This window comes from Cardiocondyla obscurior, linkage group LG04 (assembly GCF_019399895.1).
Source record: "Cardiocondyla obscurior isolate alpha-2009 linkage group LG04, Cobs3.1, whole genome shotgun sequence".
Lineage (NCBI taxonomy): Eukaryota > Metazoa > Arthropoda > Insecta > Hymenoptera > Formicidae > Cardiocondyla > Cardiocondyla obscurior.
This window is the reverse complement of record NC_091867.1, coordinates 8,313,857-8,334,362: the sequence shown is the minus strand read 5'-3', so window position 1 is coordinate 8,334,362 and position 20,506 is coordinate 8,313,857. Positions and strand designations below refer to the sequence as shown.

General features: G+C 40.0%; 1 protein-coding gene across 1 annotated transcript in view; it reads right to left on the bottom strand.

The window, feature by feature from the left end:
* Positions 1 to 20,506, bottom strand: part of LOC139101989 (uncharacterized) — a 56,445-nt gene that overhangs the window by 9,853 nt on the left and 26,086 nt on the right. The window contains exons 2-4 of the mRNA XM_070655549.1: positions 16,399 to 16,861; positions 13,434 to 13,673; positions 12,469 to 12,944 (exon numbers count right to left, since the gene is read on the bottom strand). Coding sequence (XP_070511650.1) covers positions 12,469 to 12,944; positions 13,434 to 13,673; positions 16,399 to 16,861 — 1,179 coding nt within the window. The remainder of the gene's footprint in view (positions 1 to 12,468; positions 12,945 to 13,433; positions 13,674 to 16,398; positions 16,862 to 20,506) is intronic.

Sequence of the window (20,506 nt, the reverse complement as noted above, 5' to 3'; positions counted from 1 at the left end):
TATGATTAATTTATTTGCGCTTCAAGTGACAGATAATCGTTATGAAAAGATAGATAAGATAGACCAACGGCCCGCACCGCGGCTGCGGTGTAACGATATCGATTGTAATTAAGCACAGACAAAGGGCGGATCTTGCCTAATTAAAATCCTGATTTCTCGGAATTGCCTCCGGGATGGGCTAGATAATTCATTGCTCTTGCCGGGATGACGTATGGCCTAATATCTGGTAGCGGTGGTACAATAGGAACAATTACTTTCTGTCGTGGCGTTCTGTGCAACACAGTGGCACGCTGTGTGCATATTTCAACCGCTGTAGCTGGCTTTCGCGAGATGCGTCCTGTCGGTCATAATTTTCGTCGCGCTCACTCGGAGGACATGTTTCTGAAATGTGGATAAACCGGCGCACGGGAACGCGTGCCGTTTCTCCGGCGTGCTTCTCACGCCATCAAAATTTCGCTGACAGTCGCAATGATCGTGCGCGAGAGAGATTGTTTGATTTGAGAAACTTTGATTTTATGTAACTGTGCCGCGTGCCGTTTGTGCCGGGCCGACGCTTAAAGCCGAAGTGTTACAAAGCGTTACAGAGCGTGGTGCCACTTAGCACCAATTAAAAGGCCGCGGTGACCGCAGCAAACCTAATGTAGAATTCAATTCATTAGAAGTTCAAAGCGCGACGTAATATTAAAGCGACGAATTTGCGATTGAAAGTGGTTATCGACGTTTGACTCGAGAGTTTTTGGTTGTAAATTATCCCATTCTAAATAAACGTATGTTTTTTTTTCTTTTTTTTTTTTTAAATGGAATTTATATTTGATATAAAACGGTTTGGAATGACCTACCACCACCGGATATTAACCCATTTCAGATGACATATCCTGCGTATTGTTCACTTTTGTTCATTTTATTTGCTATTCAAATCGAGGCCTCTCCCGCTACCTTGCGAAGAGGTAATTTACGTACATTGCGTTATTGTCTAGAGTTACACAGTGTCACTCTTTCTATACACGAAAGAGGGGAAGAAAGAGAGAGAGAGAGAAAGAGATAGGCCATTGTTGGAATCGCTTCAAAATTGCGGGATTCACGTTCAATAGATTTCTCGATCATTTGCTAAATGCCTCGCGAAATTGAGCGGACAATTCGACGAATCTAGGAGCGACAATTTTCCTCCGTCATTCTGCGTCACGTGTGTACTGTGCTCCACACGACTATTACAATTAAGATCACAGTTGCTGACAAAGCGGCTGCACGTTGGAAACTGGAGGAGCGATAATTTCTACGCTCTCGTGCATTCCAAGAATGATTACGGTTTAACTTTAGCAAGGAAACTACAATAATAAACTTCTTCGTGCGATTGTTAGAAGCGAGCGCGTCTAAAAATAAATTAAATATAGAGATGAATTTAATAATATGCTCCGACCGTATTATCAACTGCGTTACTAAAATTACGTAATTAACTCTCGGTTATTAATCAATCTGGTAACGTGCGATCTCAACGGCGTTAATTAATTACAGTTGCTGAAATGTCGTTTCTCTGTTACATATCTCGTGTAATTCTCTCGTATCCTCTCAAGAAGCAACTAGAGATATCAGTTAGCAGTTAATTAATCAACATCCTCGGCGAGAGGTGCCAAGTAAACCTACGTAAAGTACGTTTCGACGTCTCGTGCTACACCGCCAATCGTGACAATTCACTTGACGATGCAACTAGGTATGCGCCGAGTGTAGGGTTCAGCGTGCTAAAGTATTTTATGCCTCGGGAGGTGCATCGTGCCGCGAACGCGCGAACTACCGCCGGTGATCTTCCATTTCTCTCACCGTTTACTAAAATAAATGCAGAACAATGAGGAAGGGACGTGCATATCGCCTCGCGTGGATCAGACGCGCCCCTCGAGCTGCAGCTCAACCCCAAAGTCCACGTGCACACCCGGTGTCGCCCTATATCCGCGGACAGTAAAAACCATCCGATTACGGAAACGATCAGTTATACGCGAGGGAGGCCGTTTAATTAAAGCTACGTCGGCATTTAGGTTGGTCAGCGGGTTGTAACGGGCGAAGACTCGCGATAGAGAGAGAAGAGGATTCCCCTCCGGGGTATCCGCACGAACGAAACGGCCTAACACGTATGCAACGTCCGTTATGGAATCCATTACGAGATAGCAGAAAATGCCACCCGTGGTTCGTGATGAAGATACCGATATTTACGGGTCTAACAAACTCGCTGCTGATACCGCCGTTGGCGTGTAGATTATCATCCGCGGGAACTAGGCTCTTTCGAAAGTCCCAATCCCCCGTTCGTTCGATAATGGAATATCTTAAAGTACCGCGGACAATTCTCCAAATTACATAATGGCGAATTATTCCCGTTCGAAGGGAACGCCAGCAATTTGGCATCTGTATAGAAAGATGTTCTTTTCCATTTCTCGATATGCATTTTAACGTAACAACGTACTTTTAAATATAAAGTTATGCCGCGGGTTTTTTTATTCGATACTTTTCGAGAATAGATATTTTTTTATGTTCATGTAATTAAAACTGTGAAAAGCGAAAGGGATCAACGTTGGCCATAAAATTAAACTTTCTAAAAACACGATAAAGCAAAGAACGAAATATTGGACTAATGTACGCGTTTCAGTAGCCCGGGTGGCGGTCTTTAATACCGGCTTCGTTAGTTGTAGATTGCCTGTGACATATTTTTCCCCTTTCATCTACCGTCCGCCCCGTATCCCGTCACTCTTAGTTTTTCTCGTCATCGACATTCTGGTTCGAGGTTGCTTTTCATCGGCGAAAAATGCACCGTCTAATGGCAAGCGCGGCCACTCTAGAGCAAGAAATCTAATGTCATTACCGCGTCGAACAAACACGCACTTAACGAGCGACGTGTGCGACGATGTAAATTGGCTCTTTACGCCAATTTTTCACATCCTCACGATATTTCTTGCCGACGACGGCTTTTCGCAATTTACCATGATTGTGTAATTTGTAATTCAATAATTACGAGTTGTTGGATGTCTCTGTCAGTATAGGATCCGTCGTTAATTCGTCCGTCTAAATATTCTCTCGGCACAATTAAAATTTTAATGCGAATCCAATTAAAATTTTAGCAAAAGACGCTTGGCAAAACGGTGTAGCATTTCTATTTTAACACGATTTATACGACTGAAGGTGCTGTATAATATTCAAGTTTCGATAAGATTTATACAATAAACTTGTGGATGCAGTCCACGGAGCAAGTATAAACTTCAAGTTACAATGATAAATTAAGTAATCCTGCGAGAAAACGGAGGCCGGTAAAAGGAGCGGTGGAATGCAATTCCAGTTCTAGAATTTCTGACAGGCCGATATTTCAACTATTCGGAAAGGTAGTATCTGCAGGCCATTACTTTTCCACGTCCTGCCGGCGGTAGCTGTAAGATACCCTCGATAAAGACGAGACCATTATCTCCGAGGTTCCTACATTTAATTTACCGCCGTGGTTGCTGTTATCGCCGACTACATGCCGCGAATTCGGAATTATCGGAATTAGTTGTTTCATAGATTTTTTTATGCTTGATATCTTAATTCTAAAAAGATAATTAATAAAATTAGGGGGGGGTTTTTTTATACACAATAAACATATACGTAAATTAATGACTTTTTAATGTTATTGCTTTTACATTAATTCTAAAACTTTCTTAATGGACGAATTTAATTATCGTACGCTTGTGTGGATCAGTAATTCGCGTTGAGACTGAATTGCACGACTTGCCAAGAATTCTAATGATTACGTGCGGGGAGCCTTGTCGGAAAACAGTCGGATTTGAGAGAAAGAGAGAGAGAAATAGGGCTAGAAATATCTCTGTAAAATTTACGATTCATAAAAGGACGGCGAGCGAACAAACGGTTGGGCCTTTCGCGCATTTAGCCTCCTCTTGGCCGGACGAATTTCGGAGTATCATTTATGAATCGAGATAAATTACACAGTGAGCCCATTTTTACTTGGGTCACCACAGCGATTTTTCGGTCAGATCTCTCACATTGTACGGTTAGTAACGTTAACTTGAATCATGATACGCGCGTAATCTACGGCCGTGTGTTTCAATAATAATAAAGTGTCTCATTGCGATAACAAGTGGCACCAAGTGTGCTTATTCTGCAAATAAATTAAACATCGGAAATCGCATCTTCGTATTACAGATGATTTCGTAGAAGCTATTTGATAATTAATGACTGCCGAGATACGACGTGGTCTTAAGGAGATTAGATCTCAAATGGTTGCCACAAATGTATTAGATGACGTATGCACATGTCGATCGCGTGACGCTGAGAATTCCTTGCACGGTCGGCTCATTCCGATAATTAACAGTGAAACGACTAAAAAAGAAAAAAAAATACACAAGCACCCGTTCACCGATAATTGCGCGAATAAAATGTTGCAAGCGATTTATTTATCAGATATGTTTTTTTTACACTTGTAAGAGTAGCTCGGGAATATTTTCGACGACTTATATTAGCTGAGAAATTGCCACGATGGCTAAGTTCAATTGCGGCAATTGCCGTACCTAATCACTCGATCAATTTCACTTTTTTTTCTTTTCTTTTTTTGCCATCCGCCCGCACCGACGAGAATTATTAAGGATCACTTTGTTCCGAATTGAGACGAAAAACGGACACAATAAAGCGAGGTCTAGGTCATTAAAATTGGATTACATTCTCGTCATGAAGCCGGAGTAATTTTCTGAGCAGTAATTAAGCTTCGTGAGATATTCGGAAAATTAATTAATCTTATTCTGTACGAACAATTCGATCGAGAAAACTCGTTTCTCCCTCTTTGAATATTCCGGTCGATTAATAGCTTTTAGATTTACGTGATAACGAGTACGGTCTTGTTATAATAGAAGTTATCGTTCTGTTTACTACTACCGACGGTCCATTTTTTATCAGATTTAATTTCTTCGCCACTATATCAAAGTCATATCTCAAGAAAAGTGAACTTTATCTCTGAAGTACCTAGCAGTAAACATTTCATTCTCTCCTTCTTAAATTTTATTTCAAGATTAATTTGTCAATATGTTTCAAGCTTGTTGTAAAAATAAAATGCCGCATTGGAGGGAAAAATAATATACATATGAAGTCCACGTTTTGCATATGTAAATTATTTGATCGATAAAGAAAATTAAAGCAACATTTTTAAACATGACATTTAAAATTCACGTGCTATATTAAAAGTTAGTGCATGCGTTTTTCTGGTTAAAAAAAAAAAAAAAAAATACGTATTCAAAAAGCGCCATAACTCGTGGTCATTTCCTTTTTAACGCACGTCAGTAGCATTTGCATCCGTGACGGAAGTGCGATGGGAGTTTAGAGCGCTATGGGGAGATTTATCGGGAGATATTTCGTTCCTAACGAGACGGAGGGAAGTAGCGGAATCTTTAGTCCGCGTCACACGTGGTCGCGAGATATCTTCTGTGCCATTTGTTACGTGATCCTCTTACGCCGCGTTCATGCATCGTCGTAAAGATGTTTCGCCATTTATCAAGTTGGCGATCGTAAATACTGAACGAATCGCGGGAAAACGCGTGGCATACTAAAATCTGCTAAGAGCTGTCCCCCCAAAAAAGAATAATCCCGCGAGTTGCATCGAAGTATAATGCATCGAATGCTATCGAGAGAAAAATGCGCGGTCCTCGGAACATCGACTGTGATCTTACGAAAATTTTCCCGAGATTGACACGTGTAACTTATCACACACGAGCGTATCTCAGCAGGCATTAACATAAATTACTGGCGTATTGAATAAAACATTTTCCTCATTCTGAAAAATAGACTTTAACTGCAAACTGCAACGTCTAGAAAAATATTTTTCACATTAAATATCGCGTAGCAAAACTTCAGCATTAATATTCGTGTGCTTTATAAAGCGAGATTAAAATTGATAACGGAGAGGAAAGAGGGGCGATATTTTGCGATGGAACATAGGGATGAGCCATTAAATCGCGATAATGCGATCGCCATCAGGCCAACTATAAATTACCCAGTAGGGTTGAGAACGAACATGCGGTTAAATCTGAAAGCGAGTCCGCCGATCGGAAATCCGGTTGAGTATTCCATTGACCTGCTCTTGACGGTACTGCGCTGTTAACACACGTTTCTCGTTATCGTGCTTCGTGATTAATGACGCGTTTTATTAAATCGCATCATAAGGCAGTGACGAGAAAGAGTTGAAAGTCCGCTACCACATAAGTTACGACGATAAATTGATAATAGAAAAAAGAGCGGACTTGGTGATAACTTTTGACATTGTCTTGATAATTTACAATATTTCTGATGTATAGTCAATTTAATTATAACGAAAAATTTCGTAAAAAAAAAGGGGAAACTATAAATATCGTTATTACATAATTCGATAATATTTTGTTAAGAATTTTGATTGATCGTCGTTCTTCAAACTTGTGAATAAGAGAACATTCAGAGATTTTTTTTTTTAACGTTTTTTGAAAAATAAGTACACTCTGACTCTCGGCGGTTTTCAGTTAGAACCTTTTAATATTATTTATTTCGAGGAGTAACGGTTTGTTTAGCGGAAGCGCACTGCGATAATGCGGTAATGCAGAGAGAAAATCGGGAAATAACCAAGCACGGAGAATTAAAAAAGAAAGCCGGGTGAACGGTCGCCGCAGAAAGCGTGGTGCGGTGTCACTCTTCCTGGCCGAGCTCTGTGTATTCATTAGCGCATGCGGCGGATCGCAAATCGGAATTCGTTCGACGAAACGCATTTATCGCGTCATGTTTCCAACATTCATTACCGATTCTCCGGACGGGGAAATCCACGGCACGCGACCGCGCGGAATAATAATCGGCGACAATTTTCAGGGACGAGGTGTTTCGCGTACATAAGCGGCCCGCGCGCACCGCCGACTCAGATGCTAATGCGATACGAGAGGGCATTAAACTGCGATAACGCGATCGCCATCATTCGAACAATGAATTACTCGACGGGTGGGAGGGTAACTGGAAGGCGATCGTACCTGGAAACCCGGATGTCCGCAGCTATTCCGTCGGCGTGCTACTCGGAGTTTAGTTTCGTGTCGACGGCCCTCGCTAAGAAGGAACCGAAATCCCTCGCTCCTCGTTTCGCATAAATGAGACGGGACATGCAAGTATGATTTTGCGGAAATTTTCAGATTCTAAGGATGCATTTTAATTGCGGTTAGAAATACGTGCAAGTCCGGGCAACGAGAAATGAAAGATTTATCCGATTAAAAATACTGCCGCGCTTGGAAAAGAAAGTTGTAGATAAAAGGAATTTGATTTATGGCACACCTACAATCTTTTTCTCACCAGTGTTCACAACGATCTAATGTATAACATATCCCTTTTATGTAACTGTACAGTCACATAAAAGGAATATGTTATACATAAATACCTACAGGTTTTAGATTTTTTTTTTCGGATTTTTTCGTTATTCATTCAGCTGCTGTTGTTTTATCATTACTATTTTTTTTTTTACATTTAACAAGTAAATTACTTTGCTCATACATTAATTTAGTATTTCGTTAATTAAGTGAAAAAAAGAATTAATATTTATTTCATGAAATAACAATCTACAGTGAAAAAGGTAAAATGTGAAAAATATCATGACGCATATTCGAGCAAGCCGTTAGCTTTCGACACGACGCCAAAAAATTTCATTCATCCTCTGAATATAACTCGGTGACACGATGACACGCGTCCTTAGAACGTTAATGGCACAATTTAACAACACACCGTTGTTCATTGCGCCTGACGGGCGAGTTTCGTAGCATAGTTATTACCCTTCCGCCCACGAATAACGTTTACGTATGTATTCTAGAACAGCGGTTCTCATAGGTCGTTCTCTAGTTCACGCAAATCATCCATCACGTCTTTCGATTTATGAATATCCCATTTATCGTCTATAAAGATCTCGTTGCGACAGCATCTCCCTGCCACGTAAGATATGGCCTGCGCGACGCATTTTTTTCGAAGTGCACGGGGAAACGTAAACTATTTCTGGTATGTAGCCTTCCGTACCGCCGGCAATTTCACGATCGTCGTTTACGCGAGTCTACGTGAGCTTACGTTTAATAGTCACGACGCTGTAACTTTACGGGATCAACTGAAGTGCTCCAAGGATCTTGCGAGTCGCAAGCTGATGGCGTGATCTTTCCGGGATAGCCGGGCGCTTTTGCATGCTCCGGAACATGCGGCAAGACAACCCAGTTTTGAGAGACCCTGACCCAGAATATATAACCGCGGTCCTTTGTGAACAACTACGGCTGCATGTACTTTGTACGAACTGGTGATTTGCGACGGGATCCAGGCAGCTTTGAAATTACAAGGTTACCAATAATATATCGCTCAAATGCGCGCGGCGCATCGCAATGGTGTTAAAAAACGATTTGCGATAATAAAGAACACGGTCGACGTACGTCGTTTGAAACTCCGAAGTCTTCGGGTTACTCTATTAAACGCCCTCGGTCCACTGTTAGCTGAACGAGCGACACTTAATGAAACATTTTTATCTCCCGGGCGAAATATACAATGTAATAAATGTCAAACGCGCGTTTTAAACCGCTAGTTATCTTTCATCAAGTACATCTCGCGCGCGGTGGATGAGAATATTTAACAACGTAATGCGCAAACCTCGCCGCGTTAACCCTTAGTTATGCGAACAAGGCTAAACTTGCGAAACTAATAAACAACACTCTAGTATTTATGATACTCGTTACATAGGGCTCAATCCGTACATTTTCGGTTAACACTGCTGAGAAGATTCAATCGATATACAATCAGGCGGTATGATCCTTGTTATGCAGTTTCCATGTTTCGCGATATGAATTGTTTATATTCGTCATTGTGTCATAACAGGACTGTGCACTCGAGCGAGAAACATTCCGTTCACGTAATAGTCGGGGACTTGATTCAGGACGCTCCTCCTAATTCGAATACGAATGTCTATGACAGAACGTTGGCTAAACCCGAGAGAACTGAGCGATTCAAATCTTTAGAACCTCGCATTCTGATACCGAACGTCCAAATTAATTCACGTCACATATATAACATTAATATTTATTATTAACAAGTTTTAAATACTAGCTTATTTTGGCTCGCTCCGACTCGATATTAAAAATTATTCCGCTTTCAATTAAATATTATCATATACAACAGAAATTGGTAATTGAAAATTCATATCGAAATTTCTACCTGAATCGGATCAAGTAAATAGCTTTTCGGTGCAGTTGTTACCTATTAAAATTTACGTAAAGAAGAGAGGCTGACTGTCGCGAATCCCGAAAGCACTTAATTCGCAAACGATTCCGCTCTCTTAGTTCAGTGCCGCCTTCCTTCGCTGACATTGTAGGTTTTCTAAGTCAAGATTGTACGCTATTGATCGTACGGCCGTTGCACGACCGCTCTCGCCTTATTCTCGCCGATCTGGGTCACTTCGATGTACGTTTCATGCGTCTCACCTATTGACCCATTTGTAAGTCCGCGAGCTGTTGGGATGTTGTTGAAAAGCGGGGGAGGGGGTGAAAGTGGTTAACTATATTGTTCCACAGTTTTGGCGCGTTCCATGCGCGGATTACAAGGTCGGTGGCGCCGGTTAATTTCGGTATTCCTGACAATGCTGCACCGCGCGATGACCAACTGACCCTAATGCGAATTCCGTGGGATGCTGGACAGCATTTTCGGGCACGTTGGCATATTTTTCTTAGGTCGAACGAATGTGCGCGACTGACGTAATCATTCATTGAGGAAGCGCCGGTATCTCGGTTTATCTGATATTATTTTTACACGTTAAATTATTATGCAGTTATTATTAATTATTCTTAGAGACACGTACACTCATCCTTCACTATTTTTATCAATATAAAATATTTGCCTGGCTGATCAATAGTACTTTTTTTTTTTTTCTTATAGAACGAGAACAACTCTATATTATAAAAAAGTTATATTAGAGAATAGAATTTTGTACATGTACTTTTTACCAATGTTATCTCTGCTGACTGTAGGAAGGCTCGGATATAATATTTTATAATCATGGACTATTCAGCGAATATTGAAAAGTTCCAAAGTGAAAATAGGATCAGTCGGTGCCGATTCTATTTTCTTCGTGCTAGAATTTTATAACTCGTATAAATTCACGGAAATATTACACCTCATATTCGCATGAAGATACGTGTGATCGCTACATTTGCAATCGAGTTGTGGGGATGTTGAGAAATGAGGTGGAAAATGAAAGAGAAAGTAGGGTGAAAAACGGGTTGTAGGGCGACGTGGATTATAACACATATTACGCAACGCGTGTTCTATCAAGATTGAACAAATATTAAAAAATTGTTGTTTAACAAATATTTACTCTACACTTTTTTAACTTTTATCTTTTACTTTATTTATTTTTATATTATTTTATGCTATTTTAATTACATTTTATATATAACGATATATACATCTACATTTTTTTTTTTTAATATTATTATATATAAAATATAATTCCTTTTACGAGGGAGGGATATTGATCCTAGAATGAAAGCTAAATATAGGTGTGTCATATCGTATACGATTTCTTTCAGACAGAACCTTTTGCATAATAAATCCATAGTAGTGTCCATTCATTACAAAATTGCAAAGAGACGGTATGTGTGAAATATGACCGTAGAATATATCTGTATTTTACCCGCGGCTTCTGTATGCAAAATCTGTAATTTCTACGCTGCTCGGAGGTAATGATCCTAGAAATTGAAATCCTAAGAGAACACTTTTGCGCAAAAGGCCGCAATGAAAACTTTCGGCCCGTTCGATCGCAATACAGTCTAAAGAGAAGGTAGAACTTTACGGTTCGTTCTTGCAATTTCCGCACATTGTGCTTGTACGGCCCTAATTGGTCTAATAATTCCCCGGTAAAAACAAAGAAAAGCCGTAACGCGTTGAATGCTAATGAATGAGTTAAGAAGAAAAACGATTCGCTCTCCGAAGAATAGTTAAACGGTGCACGTCTCGCGATTTTCTCTCGTCTTCGTTTATCCATAAAAAAAAAGATAGGCAAAAAGAAAAAAGAAAGAGAGAGAGATTTACGGCAAAAGGTAATTTTTTTTTTCAACCGTGCGTTAAATCCTTAAAAGTAGCTCTGTGTGTAAATTACCGCGTATTATGTAATATTTCACAGAGTGCAATACGTACAAAAAGGCTAATTATTTTTCGTCATAATTGCAAAAGGAAATAATTACAATGACAAGCGTGTTAGAATAATGTCGCGGGAATTTACCTTCAGATTTGCAAAAAAAACGATACGTTCGCTACGATTAAAAGACTTTACGCAAAGAAACCGATATTTTCAATCGCGTTCGTATCGATCGTTTTTACGTGCAGTTAGCCGGATAAAAACACTGAAACTTAATTCTCAATCACGCCTTGGCCCGACTTCCATCCCTGGCACGAAGGTAATTTCCGATCGACGACCCTTGCTTCGTTCGTACGCGTGGGGACTGCAATTCGTCAGGAAATCCGCCGCCGACTCGAAGGTACGTCGCGTGGCGTATCGTGGTACGTGGTGTGTTACGTGGCCGGCCCGTAACATGCCGCAGCATGAATAATTTCGCCGACCGATTTCCCAGCTAATGCGACGACCCTCGCCCTATCGCCGGATGCGCTACACGGTAGAGAAATTTCGGTTCTTCGACTCGGGAAGTCTGGAGCGCGCGAGTCGGTTACGTAGAATAGCCCGAGTAGAAATTTATTTTTCTAATCTAATTTTGCAGCTAGTGGTTAGATCGCACAGTTTAAACATATTTCTTAACTAGTCAGTCGATTATGGAGAGCACGATTTTCATTCGCCTGTCATCACCGAGCTATTCATCTTTATCAGTCGCTCGTTACTTCATGTGGCAAGGCCACTTTGTTGCGTATTTTCACGGTGGTAGGTAGCGAAGAAGGGAGTTTCGGCCTTCAGTAAGTTCGTGACAGTTTCTTGCGCGAGAATACGGGTAATTTATATAAAATAAGATTTATAAAAGCGTTGCAAGGGGCAAATGGGACTTTGACGCGTCTTATAATTCACCTTCCTCTAAATCTTTTAGAATTCTATCACGTCTACCCTGCGTAAACGCATTTTCATACTATTTATTCTCCTACCGATTTCCCTCGAGCGAAACGTTCGTTCTTCCACGCGAGTGAATATTTCACACGATTGGATAGTAGTAAGTATTCGCGTTACGGTGAATATCGCTTGCTAACAATAAGCTGATTACGCGCAAGTGAATATTAATTACGTGTTAATTACGTGCTGGATAATGGACTCTTTTTCACAGGGAGGGAAAAGGCACTCACGTTTTATGCATCGTCGTATGGAACGTAGAAAAAAAAAAAAAAAAGATTTGCATCTAGTACGAGAAAGAATGACGTCGCGATTTTCTTTAATAAAATAGAAAAAAGAAAGTATCTATTGTGAATGATCTGTAATAAGTCACTTACCGGGTGTCACATTTGGAAACGGTTGACCTGGTAACGACGGTGGGTGCTCGTCCTCGGGCGAACGTTCCGACGCGTATCCTTGGTCCTGCGGTTCCCCACTTAGTTTGTTCAGCTTCAAGTCGACGCACTTGGCAAGCTGCTGGCGATGCTTGACCAGCTCGCAATCAGGCTTGTGCATCTTTATCATCACCAAGTCGTCTATTGGCTTGTTGACGTTAGTTATGCGCGGTTGCGAAGACGATGAATTCGACTCCAGGCTCTTGCCACTACTGGTTCTGGCATCTTCCTTGCGCTTCGGCATCGTGCCGAGTTGGTCGAGGTTCGTGTTTCGGTGATATTTGTCCTCTGAGGATACGTTGCGGCCTCCGTATTTCCTGCCAGAGTCGACTAACACGTTGTCAGCGCTGCGATTTCTCTTAACCGAATCGCACTTTCCGTAACGCGTTCGCACGAGGTCGAGGTCGCTCTGTTGATATCTGAAATCAAGCCGGGTATGCTTGCCGTTAATCTCCATTAATCTTTTCCACCGGGATGAGATCAGTTTGCACGTTTGCGTTCGTTGACAAAAGGGAGCCATTTCGAGTTCAGGACCGATGGGAGAAATATTTTCTCAGACTTTAAAATGTGAAAAGTTTCCTACGCGCGTGAAAGGGAAACGGGGAGAGAGCCACGTCCGATTTGAAGTTAAAACTTCGGGGGTTCGTGTTTGATATGAGAATATGCGCGATCAATCGATCGACGAAGATTGAAGTCCAAAGAGACATTCCCGGAATTCTCCAAATTGCCATGCCTCCGTTCGTGTCGATTTCTCGATAGTCTTGCGACGAAATGTGTACGCGCAATCGTGAAGTAATTAATTTCAGGAATTTATTAGGAATAATTAATTCTAACTGTCAAATGTCTAATGCCCATCGCACTTCTCTGTGACGTGGCATGAATAATGGTTGCGTTATTTTATTACGTACCTCCAGGGATCGTTCTCGTCTAAAGAGCCCAAAGACTCTTGCGACCGGTGCTTAACAAGATCCAATGTGCCAGTTGGTTCGCCATCCGAGAAATGCACTCCAAACGAGCGTTTCATATGTGGTAACGTCCTAAAATTTCCGCCAACATTATCTGGCGTAACGTTGTTGTTATCTCCTTCGTCGTCATCCAGCGTATCTTTATCATCCAAGTGATTTGGTAGCGAACCGCAAAATTTATATCTGCACAGAAATAATTAATAATTAAGATAAATTTATTTCAATTTATTTAAATTGATCCGGAACGGATCATGAAATAATTAATTAGAAATTATAGAGACGCACATATTAATAGGACACTTTATAGAATACATTTCTTTTAAATATTCCATATTACGGTATATTATGTAAGCTACTTCGCTTTTTCCTTTATTGCAAATAAAATAAAAGCACTTAAAAGCGATATATATATATGAGGTGCATTCGATGCGATGAGAAAAACTCTCCCGTGACAGCACGTTCGTGTTATGTGACATACGTGACATTCGAACAAGATGAAATCGAGTGCATTGGAATCGAAATACCGCCATAGATGATTTTCGTAAGATATTTCGCCATTTCGTCCTCTGTTTGCAAATGTATAGGTATTAAAATAAAAAAAAAGTAGCGTCTTAAAATAGTCAGTTTTTTAATAAATGGTTCTACTATAATATAGAAATCACATTAAAATAAAATTCAATATAGATCTTATTATTTTTTAACTTGTTTCGTTTATTCGTTGTCGTTATGTTACATTATTTTAACTGTTAAAAAATAAGCAAGGAAGCGTGATATAATCGTTATAATGTCACGGCACTTGAAAACATTTCATATTTACTCGGTGATCGTGTTTGCGTGCGTCTCATAAAACATTCTACGTGACAACGAACCGTATTGGGTATAGGAAACTTTACTAATAATTCGTACGTGACATCATCCGCCGTAGTTCGCTTTCACACCCGGTGTGAATAGGCGAATGCTTGTTTGTGCAAACCTTCGCGGCATGCATAAGCGCACAGAACATCTGACCTTTCACCGGTCTCTCCACTTAGTTCGACCTCTTGCGACGCGGACACTTAAATCTAAATGTTTTATTTAGTCAGAGAGAAATAATACAAATGACAGTCCTATAGCACAGCCTCTAACGTGATGAGAAGTAGAATAAAATAACACAAAACTGTGAGAAATACTCCATTATAGATTCAAATAAAATATAAATTATTATCTTAATTTAATTTAATTTTTTTTTTATTAAAAAATAATTTCTTACGTCAATAAAGAAACGACTTTTCGATAATGTAACTAAAACGCAGTTTGATCGAGGTTTAAGCAAAACAGGTATCAAACAGAGCGACGACTTCACTTGCACTAGTGTTGTCACTGCCGGGTTAGACAACAGCACTTACGCAAATGAGATCAGGAAGCGCATGGCCACCTTTTAATATTCTCTACCCGTGACTGCTCTTTTAGCCCACGTACCCTTATTCCTCCGGGCTCTGCGCCATCCCTGTGTAAACGAGGGTTTAATGGAAGCCGCTCTGGTTCAGCGACTGGCTGACCTTAGAGGTACTTTAAATTATCTCGCGGCCGGCAACTTGTTACTACCGGAGGCGCCGGCGCCAACCCCATTGTAAGGTTACTTGTGCAGTCGCTGCAAGAGAGAACTACGCACCCAGGAGACGCTGATGCAAGTAGGTTCTCTGTTTTGTACGTCGTTGCAAGATGCAGAACAGCTTTTGCGCCAGTAAAATTTACTCGTCTTCTCCTTTTTGTTTTAAACCCGGTTACTTTAAATAATCTTGTTAAATTCAATTGTCATTGAAACGGAGAACCTACCGAGCATGAATTTAGAGAAATATCGCAATTATGAATAACAAAATATGTTATTCCTTTTATAATTTATTTTATTCATTTAATTAAAATATCTAAACATCTTTTTATACTTAATTAGTATTTGCTTTTAAATTACTGGGCTGCGTTATTTGGCTAGTAATCACGAGTAAATATAGCTATTCATAATTTATAAGAAGATACTGCCTCGTAATCCTCGACGGAATAATCAAGAAAATGACCTCATAAAAGAGAAACCCATCAATCGATTCGCAATCAATCTTAGTTGATTTTACTACACTAATTTTTCGTGATAATGATACTTTTTATTTGTTTTACTTTATGAACGAATATCGACTATCGTATTTAATTCAAATATATCTTCTACAATTTTTGAATATTTATAACTTATCGCATGTATTTGTCACGTTTTAATTTAAACAATGTATTACTATATGAAATCTATTTCGAACATGTCCCTCACCCACAAGTAAATTTGTGTTAAGTAAACTATTGGCGTGATACTAGCAATGCCTTAAGGGGGTTAGACAAGTAATCGATCGTGAATTGACCTTTCTGTCGGCGTGTTGCAACACAACTGTTCCTTCCAGCGCTTTAAGTCGTTTCTCGTACCGTTCAAAAAATTAACGTGTTTGTAAGGCTAGATTACAAAGAAGATCTAATCTGTCGCGAGAGAAGTGTGACTGAAACACCTCTTTCCCTTGCCTCCTTTTTCTCGTAATTTCTCGTAATTCACGTAATATTTCACAATATTTAATTTCCACTTCGTGGCAACAAAGTTCATACCAGCTTTATATTTAGATACATATAATTTCAATAATTTTCTTTTTTTTTTTTTTAACCGGAATGCAACCTAATTTAATATTTATTTTTTATAATTATAATATAATATTATCGAATTAAGTTTTGTTCAACGAAGAGAATTTATTTCAAATCAATTTTAATATTACGATTATTAAATATCCGTTAGAATATAATTAAAACGTATTGGTCTCGTAAAGGTCCTTATACCGTGGTTAAAAATAAATTGTAAAATTGTATTCAGTAATGAGAAAGATAATGATTACGAACGACTGACCTTTCTTTCTGCGCGCTGGAACAGGGCACTAGTATCTTCCCCATGCTGAGTTTTCCACCTTTAGGCTCGCATAGATTTCCGGAAGATTGAGTGCGCCGACCGTTAAGGCCTTTTCTGTCGTGCCTGCTGAGATTCGATCCCATTGTTGACTCTTCGATTGCCTGTATCTGGTTAGTTTGATGGTCGTCCTCGCACTGGTTCACGGCATTTCCGGGCCTGTTCTCTTTATTCGGCCAGTCGAAGTATCCGTCGAGTCGATCCTTGGCATTGACCCTGCAGGATATTGGCGGCGGGGGTGGCGCCGGCCGGTTTCTCTTACTACCGGAAACGACTGGTTGCAATTGGGGCCGGCAGCCGCGGCGACGATTGCTGGATTGCGGCGATTCTCCGTTTACGGACAATCTCTGCGTCTTCCAGCTCTCCTGGCCGTTGCTGGTGGACGGTACTGTCGCCACTTCCTCACCTGCAATTATAAAATAACGTTGTTGATTAGCATTTGATTAGCATTGTTCTTGTTAGCGATTGTGGGAAAATAAATTTCTCTCTTTTTGCTTAGTCGCAAGATCTGATAAAAACAAGTTAGGTTGTATAAACTTCGCACATTTAATCTCTCCGATCACATTTCAAAGTAACGCCGACTCCCCCATTTTTCCAGTTTCTGCTGCGGTTGCATTCGTTCGTATTTACAGCAAGCTTAGTGTTGTGTCTATAGAGCGCGTTTCATAGCTGCATACCCGGGGTTCGAGTCACTAATAACTAGCGTGCACGATACTTATTGCATAACCGTATTATTAATGCGACCGGCATGCATGCACCTCCACAAGTCCAACGAACGGAGCTAGATCGAAACGCCAGACTCGTATCGCGGTTGTTATGTCTACAAGCGGAAAGTTTTAATTTTCGATGCAAAAGAAACAACAGCTAACAGAAGAATGAATGAGAGCATCGGTACCGCACACAGTCCAATTAATTCATCGGCGACTCAAACGCGCGCGCGCGCGCACATGAATTGCGATTTATTCTGCCGAAAGTAAAATTGCGTTTGAACTGATCGCGTACGTATATTGTAAACGTGAAAATATAATTATTTCCAAAACTTTTTCTGAGGTAACAATCCGTTTTTAAACGAGGAATATTAATTAAATTAGTTTTGTTATTTCTTCTGAGAAAAACAGGAATGTTTATCTTAATATTTGGACTGAAACTTCAGTTTTAATGTAAAATATAGTCGGAATGCACTTCCTGCCGTTCACGGCTCTCGCAAGCGGAAGGTTGTAATGATTCAAAGAAAGAGTCGGTCATTAACACACATGAGAAGGAAATGCCTGGGAGTCATACTTCGCATGCTTGTACTTGATTTCTCGTAGGAAAGTATTACGTTAGCAATTTTACGGTAATCGGGACGATCAACCGTTAACGGTAATCGACTGGTTCATAGATCTGCAACATCCGCTAAACGCAATTGTTAAAATTAACTTGCAGATTACATTGTCGACACACAAAAGGGATAATGATTTCTAAATGTGTGACCTTAAATATTTTTTAAAAGAGCCATTTAAATTTTCTCTATGATAATATTTAGAACAGATTTCTAAAAAGAGACGTTGAGTCTCTAATGTTATTAAAAAAAATAGATTATTTTATATATTATTTGATAATATTTCTTCAATTTACAAATGACATGATTCCTCTTTCTAGTTTCACCTTTATAAAATTCAAATCTTTTATCTCTTTCGCGCACTAGATGTAGGATTTTCTTTTTTTTTTTTTTTTAATTATATTCCTAGCAGTTTCTCTCTATGTGTATAGAACCTATTTTAGATAATGTCGTCGTTGTCGTTGCTGTTAGGTTAACCGATAAAATCGCTGTTTTACGGTGTAACCAAGAAAAATAAAAAGAAGTCAGGGGAAGCAGTTGTAACAACGTTGTAACTCTTGAAAAGAAGCTCTAGTCCTTCGCACCCATTTAACAAAGATCGCGAATCTAAGGTTTCTGCAGTACCGTAGATGCTGGTCTGTCGGAGTTTATCTTAGAAAGAGCGTCTTAAGTAAAAGATGTCTAAAGATACGTTTATTTAATTTAATACGTGGTCCTCGGGCGCACATTATTTCGCATACGAACCGATGTGTAAAAAAAAAGCCTTCTCCACCGCGCACGCGAAATCACCGTTGCGTCGGTAATTGCTATCTTACCAGTGCGTGACGCGTTTGTAATGCGTGCGTTTGTACTAGTAATAACGTTTCGAAGTAAAAGATATACATGTGAGGTGGCAAAAGAAATTTTTTTCGTTTTGATGTAAAATGCAGGCTGCGAAATGCTACATGAAAACCCACGATAGAGAATTACCTAGTTTTATCCGTGAAAAAAATTTATTTCATGCGAAAGAAATATCGTTGAAAACAATAAATTGCACTTTTCTGCTTATAAAATATTTAGCGCTATCGTGATCAAGAGAGAAGGTGGAAATACACAAAATGCGGGATAATACGGATGTAGAATTATAATCACTTCACAATTAGTTCCGAGAGAGCGTTACGCACTAGCGGAACTGAAATGCTCGATTCATCGTCATGCAATTACCGTTGCTTTGCTATCAACCGACACCGCCGACGAAAAACAATTCGAGACTGTTTGGGACGGAAAGAGATCGCGGGCGGAAATAACCGGAATAGCGCGCGGAATCGTGCACTAATTCGCATTATGCCAAGCACGTGCTCGTTGATCGTAAACGCAACGCAAGCAGTAAGCAGTAACAACGACTGTGCACTCGTGCAAACTGATGTGTTGGAAAATCCATTTGTATGCCAATTAACCCGTGTCTGCCGTGGATTTATTATCGTAAGGTCAAGGCGGCGGTCTGGTTGACGTTCTGGGTAATTAAACAGTTTACAAATCCTGAAAAAAAGGCCGATTATTATATTTATGAAATACGTGAATTATCGCAGCGACAAGAAAGAGCTTGAGCTAAGTAATAAAATAAAAAGAATTTCTAAAGATTTCACACTCAAAGTGGTTTCGTTTTAATAATTTTCTTATTATAATTTAACTTTTTATATTCAGCTATATATAGGTTTTTTAAGTTTTATCGCGACAGTATAAATGGCAGATATTAATTATGTATGTTTTATACTGTAAGTACTTATAATTATTGAAATTGCTTAACGATATAAATTGTCTAAACTATAATTTGAAAATTATTTGGTTATTGGGTGGGTTGTATATAACGCAATGTGCACACGAGCCGATTATGTAGCCTGTTAATGACACGTCGCTCATGCGATAATGTTACGCCGCCGTAGGCTGACATACTGTCGTTAATACTTCAACTGCCAGCCTCTCGACTTTGAGTATCTAGATCTTTGAGTGCGGGCGCTCGCTCTCGGCATTTCCCGTTTTTTTTTCTTTCTCGCGAATAGAATGTCTCCTAGATTATCCATCGCTATTCGTGCCAACGAAATGCGGGCGTTCAGCGGTATGTACGAAATGTAGCCCGTATACTGAACCGTTTATTCGACATATATCACGCTTCGCGATATAAGGGGAGAAACAGCATGGTGCAGCTCTTGTGCGTGCGAATTTCAAACGGGAAAAGGGAATCGAGAGTAAGAACGTAGCGAACCGTAGGGGAAATGTATGCCGTGATTAATTGGTAACGTTTCTTTTAAAAAATTGCATCTCAGGTTTGAAGGGAAAGAGAGAAGAGAGAGGGATAGAGAATCGGGGCGAACCGGATGACGGAAAAGAGGCGGACGGACGGACGAAAAGGTGAAGGGCTACGTGGCCAAGATGATGTATAGTTGGAGCTCTTAAGCATCAAAACGATAATTTCATAGTCGGTTGCGCCGTCAAAGATTTATACTCGCGACGGACATTTCTACGCTCGTGCGAATCACAATCGTGAGGATGAAACGGCGGCAGTCGCGTATTCGGTCTTACTCGCGCGTGCAATTTGCGCGTTTTGATGCGCAATGCTGCTGATTACAGCGCAACTTTACGCTTGCATCATAAAGCGCATTGTGATTACGATAATGCCGTTGGTTAATGTTGTTTCTATTGCGTATGGGTACCAAATGAAAAACTTTAGTAATTAAATCTGAGTAAAATTTG